This window comes from Anguilla rostrata, chromosome 7 (genome assembly GCF_018555375.3).
Source record: "Anguilla rostrata isolate EN2019 chromosome 7, ASM1855537v3, whole genome shotgun sequence".
In the NCBI taxonomy this organism is placed as follows: domain Eukaryota; kingdom Metazoa; phylum Chordata; class Actinopteri; order Anguilliformes; family Anguillidae; genus Anguilla; species Anguilla rostrata.
In genome coordinates, this window is record NC_057939.1 from 29,633,242 (window position 1) to 29,652,287 (window position 19,046).

At 40.0% G+C, this 19,046-nt stretch overlaps 1 protein-coding gene across 7 annotated transcripts in view; it reads right to left on the reverse strand.

Moving 5' to 3' along the window:
- eea1 (early endosome antigen 1) overlaps window positions 1–19,046 on the reverse strand; it is a 278,859-nt gene that overhangs the window by 148,654 nt on the left and 111,159 nt on the right. For all 7 annotated transcript variants that reach the window (XM_064341907.1, XM_064341909.1, XM_064341904.1 and 4 more), the window contains one exon: window positions 17,766–17,887. In XM_064341907.1, the coding sequence (XP_064197977.1) occupies window positions 17,766–17,887 (122 nt within the window). The remainder of the gene's footprint in view (window positions 1–17,765; window positions 17,888–19,046) is intronic.

Here is a 19,046-nt window from a genome sequence, read left to right on the forward strand (position 1 = left end):
CCTGCTGGGACATATGCGTCTGCTCCTATTCTCCACTATCAAGTTTTCCGGTTCTAGCTTAGCAAAACAGCGAAGAGGATTCCTACCTGCAGATAAGCCTATCAAAATGCCTTACAAACCTTACAAACACTAAAAGTGCATCTCCACGAAATAACAGACAACGGACCAGGACAGAAGGGTACACAAGTTGCGACCTTGGGAGCTCTAATTCTACGGGCTTGCTGATTCTTTTGTCAATCAAAGCTCGTTGGATGGCTGTCAAATCCGTGAGTACATACACTGGCCATATTTCACCTGCATTTCTGATGCGTTTACACTTACGCCACCGCACCCTTTGTCACAGCCACTGTTTTACATATATAGCAAACCGAAACTGCTAAACAGTACACGCTCATCAGACTGTACAAATTCACACAAGGCTAGCCATAATCCACAACCATTTCTTAGAGGGTCACTTCGCGTTTCTCACTCTCATAATAAAACACTTTGCAAAAAGAAATGATATCTCATAAAAAACACGTTTTCAACGTACAAAAACACCAAGTTACTCATACATACAAGACATACACTGTCTATAACTCATTCATTCAAACTGCCAAAATCCAGGCCTGCCATTAAAAGTATTGATATCAAAATGACGCCAAGTTACTGTACTACAAACAATATAGGCTATCTTGCCTCACCGAAATTAAATAAGATGTATTCCAAAGCAATGCTACCCAATATTTCCTCAATTCTTTCAAGTCACTTCGCCCTGTGTTTTGTAATCTTACCATTTTACAATGTCATGCATTGATGTCATGTGTCAGATCAAAGTGTCAAATATTTCGAATTGCCTCATGGAACACATTGAAATTCATGTAGAAAACTGCTGGTGAGTAACTACAGGAAGCATATTTCCCCAGAAAACATATGTTTATACTTGCTTCTGAACTGAATTTGAGTAAATGTACAAGTTATTGTATATTTGCTACGTACAATAAATACTGCATGTAAAATACATATTGTACATACATACATAGGTAACTTCTTTATCCCCATGGGGACATTTCCCTCGCAGCATGTTACATTCACATTTACGAACAGACATTTATCCCAAGACACATACATCATTCACGCAACAGAAAGGCTGGGCAGCGAAATACATACATACCAATACAAATGGGACATATAGACGCCTATTCAATCAATCTTGACTGTGAGAAAGCCATCCACACATATGTTTGGCCTGTCCATGTACTGCATGCTTTTACACACAGGGCCAAGTGACTTGAAAGAATTGAGGAAATATTGGGTAGCACTGCTTTGGAATGGACTGCATTTATATAGCGCTTTTATCCAAAGCGCTTTACAATTGATGCCTCTTATTCACCCATTCACGCACACACAAGGCTGCCATGCAAGGTAGCAAACAGCTCGTTGGGAGCAATTAGGGGTTTTCTTTTTTTCTTTTTAAATTCCTTACAATTCCCCCCCAATTTTAGTAGCCAGTTATACCCCCTATACCCCCCCCCCCCCCATTTACAAGGGAAGCTTGCCCCTGACAGATTAGAATCGAAACTGGTATTCAAACAAAAGTTCAAGCCAAGGACCATTTCTAAATTAACCTTCACCCACTATGGTTAATGGTACTTGACCTTCTGACCCTTTGAAAAAAATAAAATAAAAACTCTAGAACAACTTCTCTACAGATGATATATGAATGGAGTCACTTTGTGAAATTATATATTTTTTTATTATACACAAGAAAAAAAGAAATTACATTAGTTGTTGCTGGAGCTTGTGTTTGTGCCTGTGCCTGTGGGAGGAACACCTCCATAGTGCTGCAGTTTCGCCCTATAATATTTCATTTTGGCTGTGTAGGCCCTTCCCTTTTCCCGTAGGGCTCTCCTCCGGTCCTGGTGTAGCTCCTCTTCCCGGAGCTCTTGGGCCCTGATCATTTCGAGCTTCAGTCTATGCTCCTCCCGGCTCATTTGGAGCATTTCCCTTTCAAAGCGATGCAGCACACTCTGGCAGGCAACTCGGACAAGCCTTTCAGGAGCAGGTTGCCCTCCCTCGCTTTTCAAGTGTCACCAGCTGGTCACCACTGCATCCCCCTATTCCTGGGTAGGGTGCCAGGGGATTGTGGAGAGCTTGACTGTATGCTGCAGGGTGATTTGAGAGCATCAGTTTGAGCACTGGGTGTGTGGTGGGGAGTGTGTCTAGTGGCTGGGGGGCACTTATGGTGCTGGTTGTTTGGGGTGATTCATGTCTAGGTGGCTGGGGAGGTGGCTGGGCAGCAGTAGTTTGGGTGCTGGGTGTTAGGTGTGGTGTATGTATAGGTATATATCTTTTTCGTAAAGGAAGACACGGAGGCCATGGAGGTGGGCATGGTGGGAGAGCTCCTGGGGTTGCAGCTGGTGACAATGGATGTTTCCCTGGAGGCAGGGAGGTGGTGCTCCTCCCACTAGAGGCAGGCTGTGATGAGGCTCCTGTTGTAGTAAGCATTAGTAGTTAAAATAAAATAAAAAGTTATTTCAAATAGACAATTTTGTATTATATATATATATATATATATATATATATATATAAGATAGGACAGTGAGTAATGATAATACCTGATTGGTCAGCCAGAGGAAGGCTATCACTGTCCAATGTACCGTCTATAGCATTGGAGAGATTCGGTAGGAGCAGTGATATTTCTTGGTTGATTAGGTCAAGTGCGTTGCCTGCAGTGCACTCAGAGACGCTTTACGCGCATCCATTTTCATGCACTTCCATAAATTTTTCTAATTGTCGCTGCTGCTCGGCCGCCTGCCAGTAAAGGCTGCTTTATACTTTCCGCGTTCCTCGTCCGCGGACAGCTGCGGACCAGTACCGGTCGCGCGGACGCGCACCCGGTTCCATTCATACTACAATTGAGGGTCCGCGTCAGTCTGGCGTTCCACGCACGCGCAGTTCCCGATCTACACTCCATTTCCAGTTCCACAGAGTGAATGCAAGTGAATGCGATGATAAGAAAATTGTTGGTTACGCTGACCTATAAAACGCTATTCCGAAAGCAAAATTAGACATGCTATACATCATTAGAAAGCTTATACTCTCACCTACTGATTAAACAAATTGTCAATCAAGCCAGACTGTACTAAAAGGGTGACAACGCCGTAAACAACAGGTGTGGTATTACGCACAGTTATTTTGAAGGTACCCAGGCATCACAAATGCGCGTGTATTTCACAAACGGATTGTCCAAGACAATAAATTACCACTCAGTCTCAAAAGGGACATCTCTATGCGTAAAACCAATGGGAAGGTTGTATATTTATTCAATATTTAGTCCCAGATATTGACTGTAGAATGGCATGGTATAATTTTATTTTTATTTATTTTCATAGCTGTTTATCTTGTAGCTATGACGGAATACGATTTTTGAGTGGTGAAAGAATATTTTTATGAATGCTCAGATAGACAATATAAATGTGGGTAACAGCGGATCTCCTTGCACAACTCTCTTCAAAACAAGCATCCATTAAATTTTATCTGGAGCATGTGCAGTCGGCGCACTTGCTATGCGTATAGTCCGCGCGGTCACAAATTTTGGGCTGTGCGCGGACGTCTGCATAGGGGTCCGCGCGGAGCCTCCAGACATGGGCAGATGACGACATTTACGTCACGAGGACCAAAGCAGACCCTCACGGACATGCGGACGCGGAATGTATGAAGCAGCCTTAAATCTGGCGTTTAATCCGTTCGTGACATTCATCCATGCATCTTTTCGCCAGAGGACGGTGGCAGTGTCTTTTTGTGCATCCTCGACATCGTTTACAAATTCTCTGATGCATTGGATCAGATACAACTTGTGTTCATGGGTAAAGTTTGCGACTCTGGACATCTTCACCTCAGGCCACTTCACTTCACCAAGTTTATTTTATAGGTGTGTTGGTTAATTAGGCTAGTTAGTCTTGTGGGAATTTAATAATTTCCACCCGAAACTATTAGCCCAATTGCACGCACACAAACAAAAAACAGTGGAAATGTCTTTGATTTATTGATTGACTTTATTTTATTTCTTTTTTTCAAACAGACGCAAACCACAGGCTACACTTACTTAACAAAACAAAAAAAAATGAGAATGACAATAAAGTCGTAGCCTACTTTCTGTTGTGGTCTAACATTATGTAAAATATTTTACTGATTGCCCTAACTACAAAAAGATTGTGATTATCAAACACTTGTGCATTTATTGTGTATTTATTGAAGAAAAAATCTTACATTTGCTGGCAGATGCGATGTTAATTGCATTAAAAGTATATAATATTACTAATATAATATTGATATTTGCGAGGATCTAAAGTGCAAAGAATCAGAAATTATTACTATGTGGCATTCCTTTAAATTGCCTGTTAAATTGTCAGTTCTGGGTAAATCTTACATTTGCTGGCAGATGCGATGTTAATTGCATTAAAAGTATATAATATTACTAATATAATATTGATATTTGCGAGGATCTAAAGTGCAAAGAATCAGAAATTATTACTATGTGGCATTCCTTTAAATTGCCTGTTAAATTGTCAGTTCTGGGTAGATCTTACGTTAACCAAATCATATTTCCGGTTTCCAGACAGTTTAGGGTTTCCAGACAGTTTAGCAGTGAATCAGCTGAACTCATGCTTGTTTTTACAGAGCAATCACGTTTAACTTAACGCACAGCTGCGGGTTAAACTCACGAAACTACCGGTTTAAGTGGAACCGTTCTAAAGCGCAGCTGAGCTAGCCCAATGCTAACTGACAGTGCAAATGCACCATCGGGTTCCTGCAGCTTTGCTGCTTGGACACCTAAAAATGATTCATTCATTTAAACAGCACTCTGCTGTTGCGCCTGTGACAGGCAATGTCGTAACAACCAAAGTAGCTAGCACACTTCATCAAAGGATATCATTCGCTAATAAGTATTTTTGCAAATTAGGAGACTGAGGTGTATGTTGACGATTGCTGTTTTAAAACTTGGCACTGTAACAAACGGTCTCTGGCCACTTTGTTGGAATTCAGTGAGTCTCTGTGCTGCCCCACCTGTATGGCGATACCACATAAGTCAGCCACTTTTTGACACGTTTGAGTTGAACGTCTGTGTTTCACTTTTTTAAAAAGCCATCCAAATCTGGCAACAAGGTTACCTTTCTCTCCTGGTCCTTTTTCTATTCTACCATCAATTTTTGTCTTTATAAATCATTTAGATACGCTAGTTATAGCAAGGACTCCTCTTTTCTCTTTTCCTCAGATAGCTAGCTCACCTTAAAGATTCTGACCTTACCTTAAAAAACTGACCTTAAAAATGTCATATTCCTTGTGTTTCTCATGTTTTCTGTTAGCCTCACGTATCTTGTCTTTTTCGTATGATCTTTGTTCTTTGTTGCAGCGTAGGCGGACCCTCGCCCCAGCTCTCAGATCAAGGCTGATCTGACTCACCTGTGCTCTTCTCATTCCGCACGCTGCCTCACCAGCATTTAGTCTCAGCTCATCCACAGATCTTCGCCAGATCATTGTTTTCAGCTCATCTGATACGTTATGTCGGGTTTCCCTAATTTTGCTGTTTAAACTTGCGTTTTCTCGTTTCTACAGATCCGCGCATTCGCCTGCTTCCCCTACTTTGCCAGTTGGTCCTGTTCCTGTCGTGTTGCATGTCTGTCACCTGTCCTGTTCGTAGTCCAGTCTTCTTGGTTGTTCTGGGTCTTGTCTTTGTCCTGTCATCACTTCTCCTATTTTAGTTGCCGGATCTAGCTCGCCCTTCGCCGGCCTCCCAGTCCAGCCCGGTCCAGCCCGGTCCAGCCCGGTCCATCCCGGTCCAGTCCAGTCACGTCCTCGTCCTGCTAGTCCGGTGACAGCTCCCCGTCTTGCCCGGCTCAGTTGCGGACCCAGCTACTTCCCTGCGCCTCAGCCCCGCCTCCCCGGCCCCTGCTTCGCCCTCGCCAAGCCTCGTCATAATTGTACAACCCGCTAATAAACCTGTTTGATTCATCTGACCTCTGTGTTCGAGTTCTGCACTTGGGTCCTTCAGAGTCACGTTCGTAACAAAAAACCCATAGCTAATAGTTACGACAAATAGACAACTGACATTGGACAAAAGCATATGCAGACATATTTCCCATCAATCTTAGCATTTCAGAAACACTAATCTGACACTAATGCCAAAGAAATTACCACAAATTAGTTCATTTAATAGTTAAAACAATACGTTTTTGGTAGAATGTTCATTATGGGCTGACATGATCACAGACTATTGTACAAAGAAAGCATATTGACCATGATCGAGTAGAGTTCTGTTATTGGACAATATATAAAACAGATGGCGCTACTAAAAGGAAATGGATTTCTCCAATGCAAGGGCCCATGCATAAACATATTTTTTTCATTTAGGGCTAAGTATTCGCAAGGTTTGGGGGATAGAGGAAAAATTTGGGGGGGCAATGGGGTCCAAGCATTGTTCCATTATCTTTATTATTATTAGTATTATTCCTTATCTTTCCTATATTTAGGGGTCCAAGCAGCGAAGCTGGTGGAACCCTATTGTATCTGTTAGGATTATTACTCTTATTTTTTTCCCGCTAAAAGTGTCTGAGGCTCAGCAACCATAAGTCCTGGAGCAACCAAATTTGGCAGGTGGGTTCCTATGGCCCCCCACTACTCAGGCACTAAAAATCACGTATGTCAGCCAGATGGTGGCGCTATAACAAAGGGTAACGCGTAAAAGCCCATAACTCCCACACCATGAGTTAGATCAACACAAAACTTCATCGACCTATGCATCTCAACGTGCTCTACAACTTTGCCATTGGCCCCACCTATGTCCGCCATATTGTTTGCCCTCCATTTAGACTTTTTAGTTGGGGCGTGGCAGTTTTCTCCGCTAAAATGTCTGAGGCTCAGCAACCATAAGTCCTAGAGCAACCAAATTTAGCAGGTGGGTTCCTATGGCCCCCCACTACTCAGGCACTAAAAATCACCTATGTCGGCCAGATTGTGGCGCTATAACAAAGGATCATAGTTTAAAAGGTCATACCTCCCACACCGTAAGTCAGATCAACGCAAAACTTCGTCGACTGATGCATCTGAATGTGCTCTACAACTTTCCTTTTGGGAGCACCTATGTCCGCCATATGGTTTGCACACCATTTGGACTTTTTCATTAGGTGGGGTGCGGAAAAGCTGGAGCTCCAAATCTAAACGGTTACGACATCGAGTAAACTTCTTTACGGCAAGCGACAACCATGGCGACGCAAGTAATCCGACATCGTAGGTCTAGTTTTTATCAGTGAAAGGACGGTCTGACAGTGCCACCTAAAGTGCATGCTAGGATAGGCTACAAAAAGTTTTTCAGTAAAAGCTTTCTGAGAGGACGAATAATTACTTTTCTTTGGCATGGATCCATTTGAAGACAGTATCGGGTGAGTTTGTTAAGTCTTTAAATCTGTCATTATGGTGAGAAAAAGCTAAACCATTTTATTGGTAGGTTTCGAGTTTCAGTGCAAACGCGCGAAAACACGCTGGTATAATAAAACAATGACGGTAATACATATATAGTCCGCTTCGTTCCGTTGCTACCATAACATAACAGACTATCTTGTGTCTACAGCTGCAGTTTCTCGCTGCAATTTCTAACATTGAATATTCACAAAATACGCAATTTATGCTGTACTCTGCCAGTGTCTAAATAAATAATACGCTGCGGTAAAGCTTCGAGAGGATGAATCATTACTTTTCTTTGACATGGATCCATTTGAAGACAATAACGGGTGAGTTCGTTTACTCTTTAAATCCGTCATTATGCTGAGAGAAATCGTATTCTCAATTTAATCTCTAAATTAACTGTAAGGTTAGGGTTGTAACTAGTTAGCTGTTTCGTAGGTGACTTAGTTAATGCACTCGTCTTAACTATTGCTTGTACTTTCGCATGGACTGCGTTGTTGCTGTACTTGTTTGTGTTAGTGTTAATCAGTTTAACCTACAGGGTCCAAGTTGGACTATGCGGTTGTTCCCTGCACTTGGAACGGTAGGCTACTGCCCTCTAGGGTTTTCGACACACTTGTTCCTGATTATACATTTTGTTGTACGTCGCTCTGGATAAGAGCGTCTGCTAAATGCCTGTAATGTAATGTAATGCAATATTCCGTAGCAACAAGATAAACCCGACATTAGCCCGAAAAATATGCCAATACAGCAGTGACAACGCTGCTCACTGAATAACGACATAAACGAGACAATTCGTCTTTAATTATACCATGTAATTCTACAGTCAATATCTGGGTCTAAACATTGAATAAATATACAATCTTACCATTGGTTTTACGCATAGAGATGTCCCTTTTGCGACTGAGTGGTCATATATTGTCTTGGACAATCCGTTTGTGATTCCTGTTGCTTACGGCGTTGTCGCCGTTTTTCGTACAATTTGGCTTCATTGACAGTTCATTTATTCAGTAGGTGAGAGTATAAGCTTTCTAACGATGTATAACATGTATGATTTTGCATTTGGAATAGCGTTTTATAGTTCAGTGCAACGGAATATTTTCTTATCGCATTCACTTGCGCATTCACTGTGGCGTAGCATAAAAGACGATTCACCTAACTAAACGTTGTCAACGATTTTCATAATTTCTTGTAGAGTACTATTATTATTGAGGACTTCAGGGCTTAGCTAAGCCATTTCTTTGCTGATAGACCTATCTGACATTGTTTTCTGACACAAAACAGAAGCGGATAGGACTTTGTCATTGATTTTCTGTCTCTATATTAGGCTACTAAACACAGATAAAATGTCATGTTGCTATGTAAGTATTACTGCTCAAAATATTTCGGTTATATACGTTCTTTTCGTTATATACGTTCTTTTTGAAATTGGGTGTCTTTAAATAGGTTAGTGGTATTATATAATGTGGATTTTTCACACTGCAATGTAAGCGTTAGTGTAATAGTTTTTGTGACACATGGAACAGTGATGACGAGAGTGTTGGAACATTGCTAAAATGTGGTGGACGGTTGAAAATTATTTTCGTCCCATCTCCATCCGTCATTAGGCTATGCTGAGAAATAGCTAAACCATTTTTATTGATAGTAATTGAGTTTCTCTGCAAACGCGCGAAAACACGCTGGTATAATAAAACAATGACGGTAAATATAGCCTATATATGTAGTCCGCCTCATTCCGTTGTTACCATAATATAACAAACTTTCTTGTGTCTACAGCTGCAGTTTCTCGCTGCAGTTACAGACGCAAATGCTGTAGTCTGCCAATGTCTAAATAAATAATAAGGTATTCTTCGCGCAGCACGCATGCTAGCAGGAATGTCCAGTTGATTTTTCGTTTCGTTTTTTTTAATGTTGTATTTATTAGGCTATATGAAATATGTATTATTATCCTATCTGTCTCTGAGGCGCTCTGAAATGTGCATTCTCTGCTAAGCTGAGCAATGGATTGGTATATGTGTCTGACGTAGTGTTGCACAGTACACCGACACTTCAGCACTTTTTCGGTACTTAAAAAAAAAAAAAAAAAAAAAAGAAGGTTCGGTATTAGAATTTTCCGACGTTCGGTAGTTTTGCGTCAAATGTAAAAGCCAGGGACATGTGTCTCCCGCATTACCGATTGAGAGGATGAAAAGTTATGATTTGTGAGAATCTTCGCTAGATGGCAGTAGCAACTAAGGTTGGCAAGTGAGGTGACCTGCGCTTGTGCATTTTTTCGTGGTTGATACAGCGCAAGCTTAGACTCAGTTCACTTCAGTAGCAATAGCTGTTCTAATTTGTAAATATTTTATTATAGGAAGATGCTGTATTGTTATTGAAATGTGCTGTTTTTAGATATAAGACCTGTTTACAGATAATTTACTTTACAATTGTTTAATTTTTGAAATATATTTAATATAGTTTTCTATGGTTTAGTGCTGTAACACTATAGTCATATGCTTATTGATATGTTGAACAGGCTTCAACTTAAAGGTTGTTAATAAACCGGGTTTTTAATAAACCGTGAATTCGAAAATGAGGTCATCCCTTGTGGACACTATGTTTCTGATCTATTAAGGTAATTTCAGTATCGTTAGGTACCGAGTATTGAATCAGTATCGTTTCAGTATCAATTATCGTGATAATACACCTGGTATCGGGATCAAAGTCAAACTTTTGGTATCGTGACAACACTAGTGTGACGCCTTTTTTAGTTGCGGCGCAGAAACACTGCAGCTGTGCATACACGCCGGACCATCTAAGTGTTACGACATAGTAAAGGCCTTTACGGGAAGTGGCCAGGACACATCCATGGCGACGTAACTAAGTCATCCGACAGCGTCTCTTAGCACAAAATTGGCCATAAGTCATCAATATTTTATACGATCATCATGATATTCAGTAGATATGTTGGGTGAAGGCATATGATCATGAGGACAGAGCCATTTTAAAATCATTCCATAGGGGGCGCGATGGTGCCAATGCTTGGACCCCTCCCAACGCCGCTTGCGGCTTTAATGGCTGTTAAATTTTGTATCTAAAAGGACAAGTTGGTTTCTCAAACAATAAGGCTGCCATCAGCCAATCACTTGCCAGCGGCCCTTATACTCACTTGGGTATTATCAATAATCATGAAACTTTGCACAATAATTCAGGATGTGTCTTGAAGCTATGTGAAATGTTGATACTTCAAAAATATGGCCACAGTTTATCGATTTTTAACAAAATCCAGAAGTGGGTGGAAACCTGGCAAATAAAATTCAATATAGCTAAATGTAAAGTTCTGCATGTGGGAAAAAAAATAGGCAGGATTACTTTTTGAGAGGAACAAAACTATGATGTGCTCAAATTACTATGGGGTTATGATTGATCAAAGCCTTTCAGGTTCTAGGTACTGTGCTGAAGCAGCAAAAGACAGAATGCTGTATAGCCAAATGTATAGAGTATAAGTCCAAGGAAGTTATACTTATCCTATACAATATATTTTTTAGACCACACTTGAAATATTGCGTGCAGTTCTGGGGAAGAACTACAAGAAAGATATACAGGCTCTGGAAAAGGTTTAAAAAAGCAACCAAATTGATTCCTGGTATGAAATTACTTTTTGTCCATTATAAATGATATAATTGCGGCCCTTTAAGATGGTTTAAAATAAAACATTGGTATCGCTTTGAAAAATAAGTAAATAGTAAACGTGCATCCCCCACCAATGATGCAATGTCATCACCTCCAAGTTAATTTGAGGGGGGAACAATTACTTGATGTCTAACTGGTAGTATGAATACACTTGATACAGGCTAACTTAAATTTGAGCATTCTTTGCTGATGTGTTGTTTTTATACTTTTTTGATTCGCAAATGGGCCAGAAATATTTTTAAACCATTCTTGGCACTACGCCGGGGGAGAAAAAACCGGCCATCCTGTAACAATTTGTAGCATATTAGGCATATTAGCTAAGGTGATTTAAAGCAACTTAAATAATCTTTAACATGATCCGATGTTGGTTAATGCCCAATACCAACATTTTGAATTAAAAACTGCACGCCTTCAGAATCCTGACATTTACACTCCAGTTGCTGATCAGCGCAGCAAAGTTCTGTAAAGGAAAGTTCATTATAATCTGATCAATTTCTGAGCACAAAATTCACAGGTTTACATAAGTGTATTAAATAATTAAAATGTACTCTTAGACATAACTACTACAAATTATGGAATTCACTGTATATTGACAATTCCACTGCTACGCTGGTTCAAGCTGCCATTAATTTAAGAGAAGTGAGAAGCCTGCGGTAATCGAAAGACCAATGGGATGCATCGGATGTGTGATGAACTGTTCTAGGACATAACGGGTGGCAAACACATAATACTACAGTGTGAGGAACGAACGAACAAAGTGACAGAGACCGATCCATAGCACCTCCCATGTAATCTTTTGTTGCATGAGGATGGGACAAGATGTTACTATTATAATCACTCATTTTATCTGGCACATATCAGCATACAGTAAATTTGAATGAGTATATTCCATGCCATTTCCAATCCATACCAACCGCTAGGGCTGTCAGTCATTGGTACTGCGCTGTGCATTACTAGCAGAGGCAGTTTTTTCTTACAAGCAATGCAAATATAACAATATCAGAAATATGACACAACGTAAATAACTGAAATGCTACTTGCAGTAATGCGTACGTACATGTTAGTACATATCCTAGCTGGACTTCACGAAACCTGTTCTTCTGACCCACACCGAAGATAATTTGCTTTGGACTTACAGTGCAATGGCTTAAAATGCGGGGGGGGGGGGATATGCATAGCACATGTAAATACTTACCCCTGCTTTTTATTTTCTTGCTTATTTCTCAGACGGATTGTTCAAAACAATAAATTAACACAAAATTTTAAAGAGACATCTTTACATACAAAACCAATGGTAAGATTGTATATTTATTCCATATTTAGCAGCAGGTACTGATAGTAGAATTACATGTTATAATTCCCCAGGTGGACACTATTGTTCAATGTGCCATGCTTGGGGGGTATAGCTGCAGAAGAGACTGCAGGTAGGGGGTGCTTGTTAAACAGATGACTATGCGACAATGGTGGCACTTTAGCATCATTGTAGAGTATCTAATCTACTAATAAACCTAAAACACAGTTTGTTGTTTCCACTCATAGTTTGGTGGCAGGAACAATTCAGTCTCATTCACCAATATCTTCCTAAGTTTTTTCTTAAATTTGTTCTTGAGAAAGGTACAAAGAAAAGTCAACGTCAGATTCATGACATGTTCTTAAACCGCAGAATTGTTCACAACAGTGTTCTTATAATGATGAATCCCATTGTCCTCGCAAACTGAAAGCGTGTGCCAGTTGTTCCTAATTAGCACAGGTAAACGCCCCGCCAATCCCCATAAAAGTGAAACTAGGCGATCTGAGCGTATAGTTTCTATGTAAATTAGGTCTAAAGGATTCAGCCTTGTTGTTTGCTACCTAAACTTCATAGCACAATCATTGCCGTTATCATGATTGTAGCATGAAGTGTCTATTTTCAAAATCGATTTAAACCATTCACAAATGACCTGGGACTTCGAAGTTATAAGGCGGGATGTATCAAGTCTCTAGTGAAAATATTGCCCTGCCTATCAGTCAGAATTCTGAGAGAACCAACTGCCATATATGAGCGCGTAAAATCAACCAAAAAATATAGTTCGCCAAGTTGCACCGTGGGTCTGGACGGTTTCGTGCTTGTTTAACCACACCCTGCAGGTCTAAGAGCAGAGGTCAGCACAGTAAAATAAACTGTTATTGTAGAGAGCAGTGCCTGCTCACATACGTGTGAGTGTATAGTCAGGTCCATAAGTATTTGGACAGTGACACAATTTTCATTATCTTGGCTCTGTACGCCACCACAATGGATTTGAAATGAAACAATTAAGATATATTAAAGCTGAAAGTGTACACTTAAGTCACAAGGGATTTGTCAAAAATATTGTATGAACAATGTAGGAATTACAACCATTTTTATACATAGCCCCCCCCCCCCAGTTTTAGGGGCTCAAAAGTAATTGGACAAACTAACATGATCATAAATTAAATTGTCATTTTTAATACTTGGTTGCAAATCCTTTGCAGTCAATGACTGCCTTAAGTCTTGAACCCATACTCATCACCAGACGCTAGGTTTCTTCCCTGGTGATGCTCTGCCAGGCCTCCACTGCAGCTGTCTTCAGTTCCTACTTGTTCTTGGGGCGTTTTGCCTTCAGCACGTGAAATGCATGCTCAATTGGATTCAGGTCAGGTGATTGACTTGGCCATTGCAGAACATTCCACTTCTTTGCCTTAAAAAAGTCTTGGGTTGCTTTCGCAGTATGCTTTGGGTCATTGTCCATCTGCACTGTGAAGCGCCGTCCAATGTGTTTTTAAGCATTTGGCTGAATCAAAGCAGATAATATAGCCTTATACACTTCAGAATTCATCCTGTTGCTTTTGTCAGCAGTCGCATCATCAATAAATACAAGGAAACCAGTTCCAGTGGCAACCATACATGTCCACGCAATAACACTACCTCTACCATGCTTCACAGAAGAGGTGGTATGCTTTGGATAATGAGCAGTTCCTTCCCTTCTCCATACTCTTCTCTTCCCATCATTCTGGAACAAGTTGACCTTTGTCTCATCTGTCCATAGGATGTTGTTCCAGAACTGTACAGGCTTTTTTAGATGTTTTTTGGCAAACTCTAATCTGGTCTTCCTGTTTTGAGGCTTACCAGTGGTTTACATCTTGTGGTAAACCCTCTGTATTTACTCTGGTGAAGTCTTCTCTTGATTGTTGACTTTGACACAGATACACCTACCTCCTGGAGGGTTTCTTGATCTGGCCAACTGTTGTGAAGGGAAAGTATTTACCAGGGAAAGTATTCTTCTGTCATCACCGGAAGACCACAGTTGTTTTCCGTGGTCTTCTGGGCCTTTTGGTATTCCTGAGCTCACCAGTGCGTTCTTTCTTTTTAAGAATGTACCAAATAGTTGGTTTGGCCACACCTAATGCTTTTGCTATCTCTCTGATGGGGTTTTTTTTTTTCTTTCAGCCTAATGATGGCTTGCTTCACCGACAGTGACAGCTCTTTGGACTTCGTATTGAGAGTTAACAGCAACAGATTCCAAATGAAAATGCTACGCTTGAAATCAATTATAGACCTTTTATCTGCTTACTTGTAAATGAAATAATAAGGGAATAACACACACCTGGCCATGGAACAGCTGAGCAACCAATTGTCCAATTACCTTTGGTCCCTTAAAAAAGGGGGGGGACCATATATAAAAAGTGCTGTAATTCCTACACCGTTTACCCGATTTGGATGTAAATACCTTCAAATTAAAGCTGAAGGTCTGCACTTTGAGCTCATATTAATTATTTAATTTCAACTCCAATATGCTGTGGTAGACAGCTAAAATAACAATAACTTTGTCAATGTCCAAATATTTATGGACCTGACTGTATGTGTCTGAGTGTGAGAGCAAAAGACAACTGTTGGAGCAAGACATGAGTTCCCTCACTTCACATTTCCCTTGACATTCCCTTGAATTTTCTTTGTAAGCTTTGATGACTAATAAAATGGGTGCTAGAAGGCTCTGCCTCATTTCATACAGCCACTTAAATTATAGGGCATATGCAGACAGACAGCTGAGTACAATAAGTAAATCAGAGTGCACAGAAAGGTAAAACCAAGTGGTCTTATTGTTTCCAAGTGACTTTAGTGTGTGTGATAAGTAACCATTATGAACACCCTTTGTGCATCCAAAAGGTTAAATAAAGAATATTTCTTTTGTGGGGTTTCAGAGGGTATCCCCCTCAATAGAATTAGCTTCAGTAAGTTTAATATAGCTGGAAAAAAAAGATATGCACAATATTCTAATTTGGAGAGGTTTGGCACTATTTGGAGACATTTAGGCCCAACTTTGAGAAAATACACGTCAGATTTTACCGCTTTGTTAAATCCACTCCAGGCTTCTATCCTGGTGTTATATCCATCCTGGGGTACAATTGGGGAAAGAAATCTGGTTTTGTACAGTATCAGAAATACACGTAATCACTACAGAATAAAGAAAATACAATTTTTTTTGGATTTCTTTGTAGTTTTTCAGAATAAATATGTCTTGTATGTATACAAAATATATGGGGGCGACATAGCTCAGGAGGTAAGAGCGGTTGTCTGGCAGTCGGAGGGTCGCTGGTTCGATCCCCCGCCCTGAGCGTGTCAAAGTGTCCCTGAGCAACACACCTACCCCTAATTGCTCCCAACGAGCTGATTGGTACCTTGCATGGCAGCCTTTCACCGTTGGTGTGTGTGTGAGTGTGTGTGTGAATGGGAGAATGAGAGGCATCAATTGTAAAGCGCTTTGGATAAAAGCACTATATAAATGCAGTCCATTTACCATCCATTTATACTGAGTGAGACTCCTGTAGGATCAGGGGATTTTGTACATGTACAGATCATTCTGGCTTGATCAACAATTGTTTTATCCAGTAGAGGACAGGATAAGCATTCCAACAACGTAATGTCTAATTAGATGTTTGGAACAGCGATCTAAGTCCGAGCATAACAGTAATTGGTTGCATTATCACAGTATCACACATTCAGCCACAGTGTTAGCAGGAAAAATACACACTAGGTCGGGTGTAATTGTGGTTTCCCTTCTATTTTTGGAAAATATTATTAATCTTGAGAACCACTTTGAATGGCTAAGGCATATCCTCATCTAGCTGATATGGATTTGGGGAGTGAGTCAGAAGAAGAGAGCAAGGGAGGCTACTCTGAGCCCAACAGCATTGATCAACATAATTCTTGCTAGCTAGCTACAACACAAACACTGTTTCACATCTGGAGTTTCACTGTTTTTCTGTCCTTCAAAATTATTTGACTCACCTATTGTCATTAGTCATGTAAGATTAATATCACCACCCATTGCACGCCACCACTTGTGCACGTTTCAACAATGGGGAGACAGGGACTCAGCGAGTCAGCCATCCCGTCCCTTAGAGATACACTCGGTTCTTGGCCGGGCCCAGCAAAAAGTAACTAGAACGAAGATAGCCAACCACCAACTTCTTTAAACTATGTCCTTCCATTTGCACCAATACTTCATGGCATGGAAATGGGCAGCTGCTGACTTGAAACTGAATGTCCTGTAAGTTGTTGTGCATCTTGAGATCAGTGTTAGCTGCATAATCTTCTCCTCCTGTGGACAGCTTCTCAGTGTGGTTATAATTTGATAGAGACCATTCCATTTTGCTGACAACAGTTGCTGTGCTTTTAAGACAAAATAATTGAAACGCATATCTGAAATTGTAAGAGCCATTACACCTAATTATTTTAATTATTTCCAGCCAGAAAGTGCAGATGACTTCAAATTTACCAGACTTGGATCATTTTTATGGACAAAACCAGCAATTTCCAGCTAATGCTAACTCTGGTATTACAGTCTTTTTTTGTACTTTTATGTCTCAAACGTCTTTTAAGTCTTTTGTGATTTCTGTCCTGTTGTGTAAATATTATTTATAAGATGTGCAAAATAAATTAAATCCATCTGTATGCCATGTACTGTACCAGTAGGATATTGTTTTACTCTTTCATTAAGTTGTTTGTGCTTCTATTTTTCACTTCATCCATAATGTCGTAGCATTATTATATTGTTTTGCACTCACAATCACTGCCCAATTGGTTAAGTGATTTCTGAATGCATATGGAGCGGTCAACAAGATATTCATGTTGACAGCAAAGATATTCACAAGCTTGACCGCTTCACTGGGCAATATATATAGATACTAAATTCAAATGGCATTTGGATATCTCTATAATGTAACATAACATAATGACGAGAAGGCCATTCAGACCAACAATGCCATTGCCTTTTTCCTGAATAACCTGTACCTTTTTCCTGTTGATCTGATATCAACAGATTCCGGCTCTGCATTGCAAACTCAAATTTTAATTGTGTAATTATCCAACTGAATGGGCAAGAATCAGTTGGGCTCCAGATTTTCCCCTGTTCTTCATCTACCCATCAGTAGATATAGCACTGATGTTTTAAGTCAGACCCTGTTAGCAGTGCACTTCCTGATTTAGCTGCATTCCCACCACAAGTCACGATTCATTATGTACTCAACCATTGCTCCCCCCATGCCCACCTCCTGAAGGTATTCTTTTCAAATTTGAACACCAAATTAACATGTAGATAAAGACTCTGAAGATGGACAGCCATGTATCGTGGAGGGGAGGGTGTCATTACCAGCTCTGCCTCGAAGCACTCCTTCTCGTGTTTCTCCTTCTGCAGGTCCTGGGTCAGGGTGGAGATCTGCTGCTCTGCAATCTCCCGCAGACTCTTCTCCTCATCGTAACATGATTTAATATCTGCAGACACGCCAAGATAGTCATTAGAAATACAGCCATATCACCAACAAAGATGCTGTGTCACAAGCCCACCATTACGCTGACTATAGATTTGAAAACCATGTTTACAGGTAGTATATGAGAAACCTGTGACAATCTTACACCTGTTGCAGATGGTCTACAATGATAAAAAATCTCTCTTGAAATCTGATTTCTAGTCACTACATAGTCACTCTATTTTTTTCCCACAAAATTGTGCAGCATTTCCTTAAAACCACATTTATTTTAATTTCTTGATAAATGCCAGTTGCTCTTCATTATTTGTGCCTGAATTTAAAACATGTAACCGATGTCAGAAAAAAAGCCTATTGCACAAGTATTATTACTATTATTTGAACATACAACGATGCCACTACTCTGGAGTAGTGCTGTAGTAGTGTAATCAACACTTGTATTTGTGTATTTTCCCACCAAAATAAATAAATAAGTTTTTGTTGCATGTTTAACCCCTTTGCTAAGATTCCAAATTTGGGAAATTCTGGCCCATTTAGGTGGTGTTCTATTTCAGGCTTTATAATTCCAGATGTGAGCAGCTTAAATGAAGCAGGACAGTTGCACTAACTTTGATTAGCTTATATTCATAATATAGGTAGAAATAAAGTGCCACAAATGCAATTAACCTGATGAAAATGGTTTTCCTTTAGTTTGAAATGAAATATTGAGAGATACACTGTATAAAAAACAGGTAAAACTATACTATGTCCTGCTCATAAACTCTTTGCCCACAAGTGTTAAAAATCTCAAAGTGATATGCACAACTACTAAAGATCTATGAATAAAAAGTAAAGAGTGCACCTTAGTGTCTCCAAATCTATCCAAAATGTCTTGGGCATTGCTGTAGCATAATCATATAATTCAGTACAAATCAACGGTTTTGACTCATGAAACTCACTTTTGTATCATTTTCAAGTGAGAATTGCTATCTTTTCATCAGTATGGGAGTCCAAGATTCCTAGGGGTCCAAAAATCTCTCCAAAAATGAATAAAATGCTTTTTGTGCATTAAAAAGCATATAAATTTTTCCCTTATGATGATTTAAGATGAAGCACTGATATCCGATATGCCGATGTGCCTAGATTGCTCAACTCATTAATTGCTCGTGCAACCAAAGTAGAAGTCT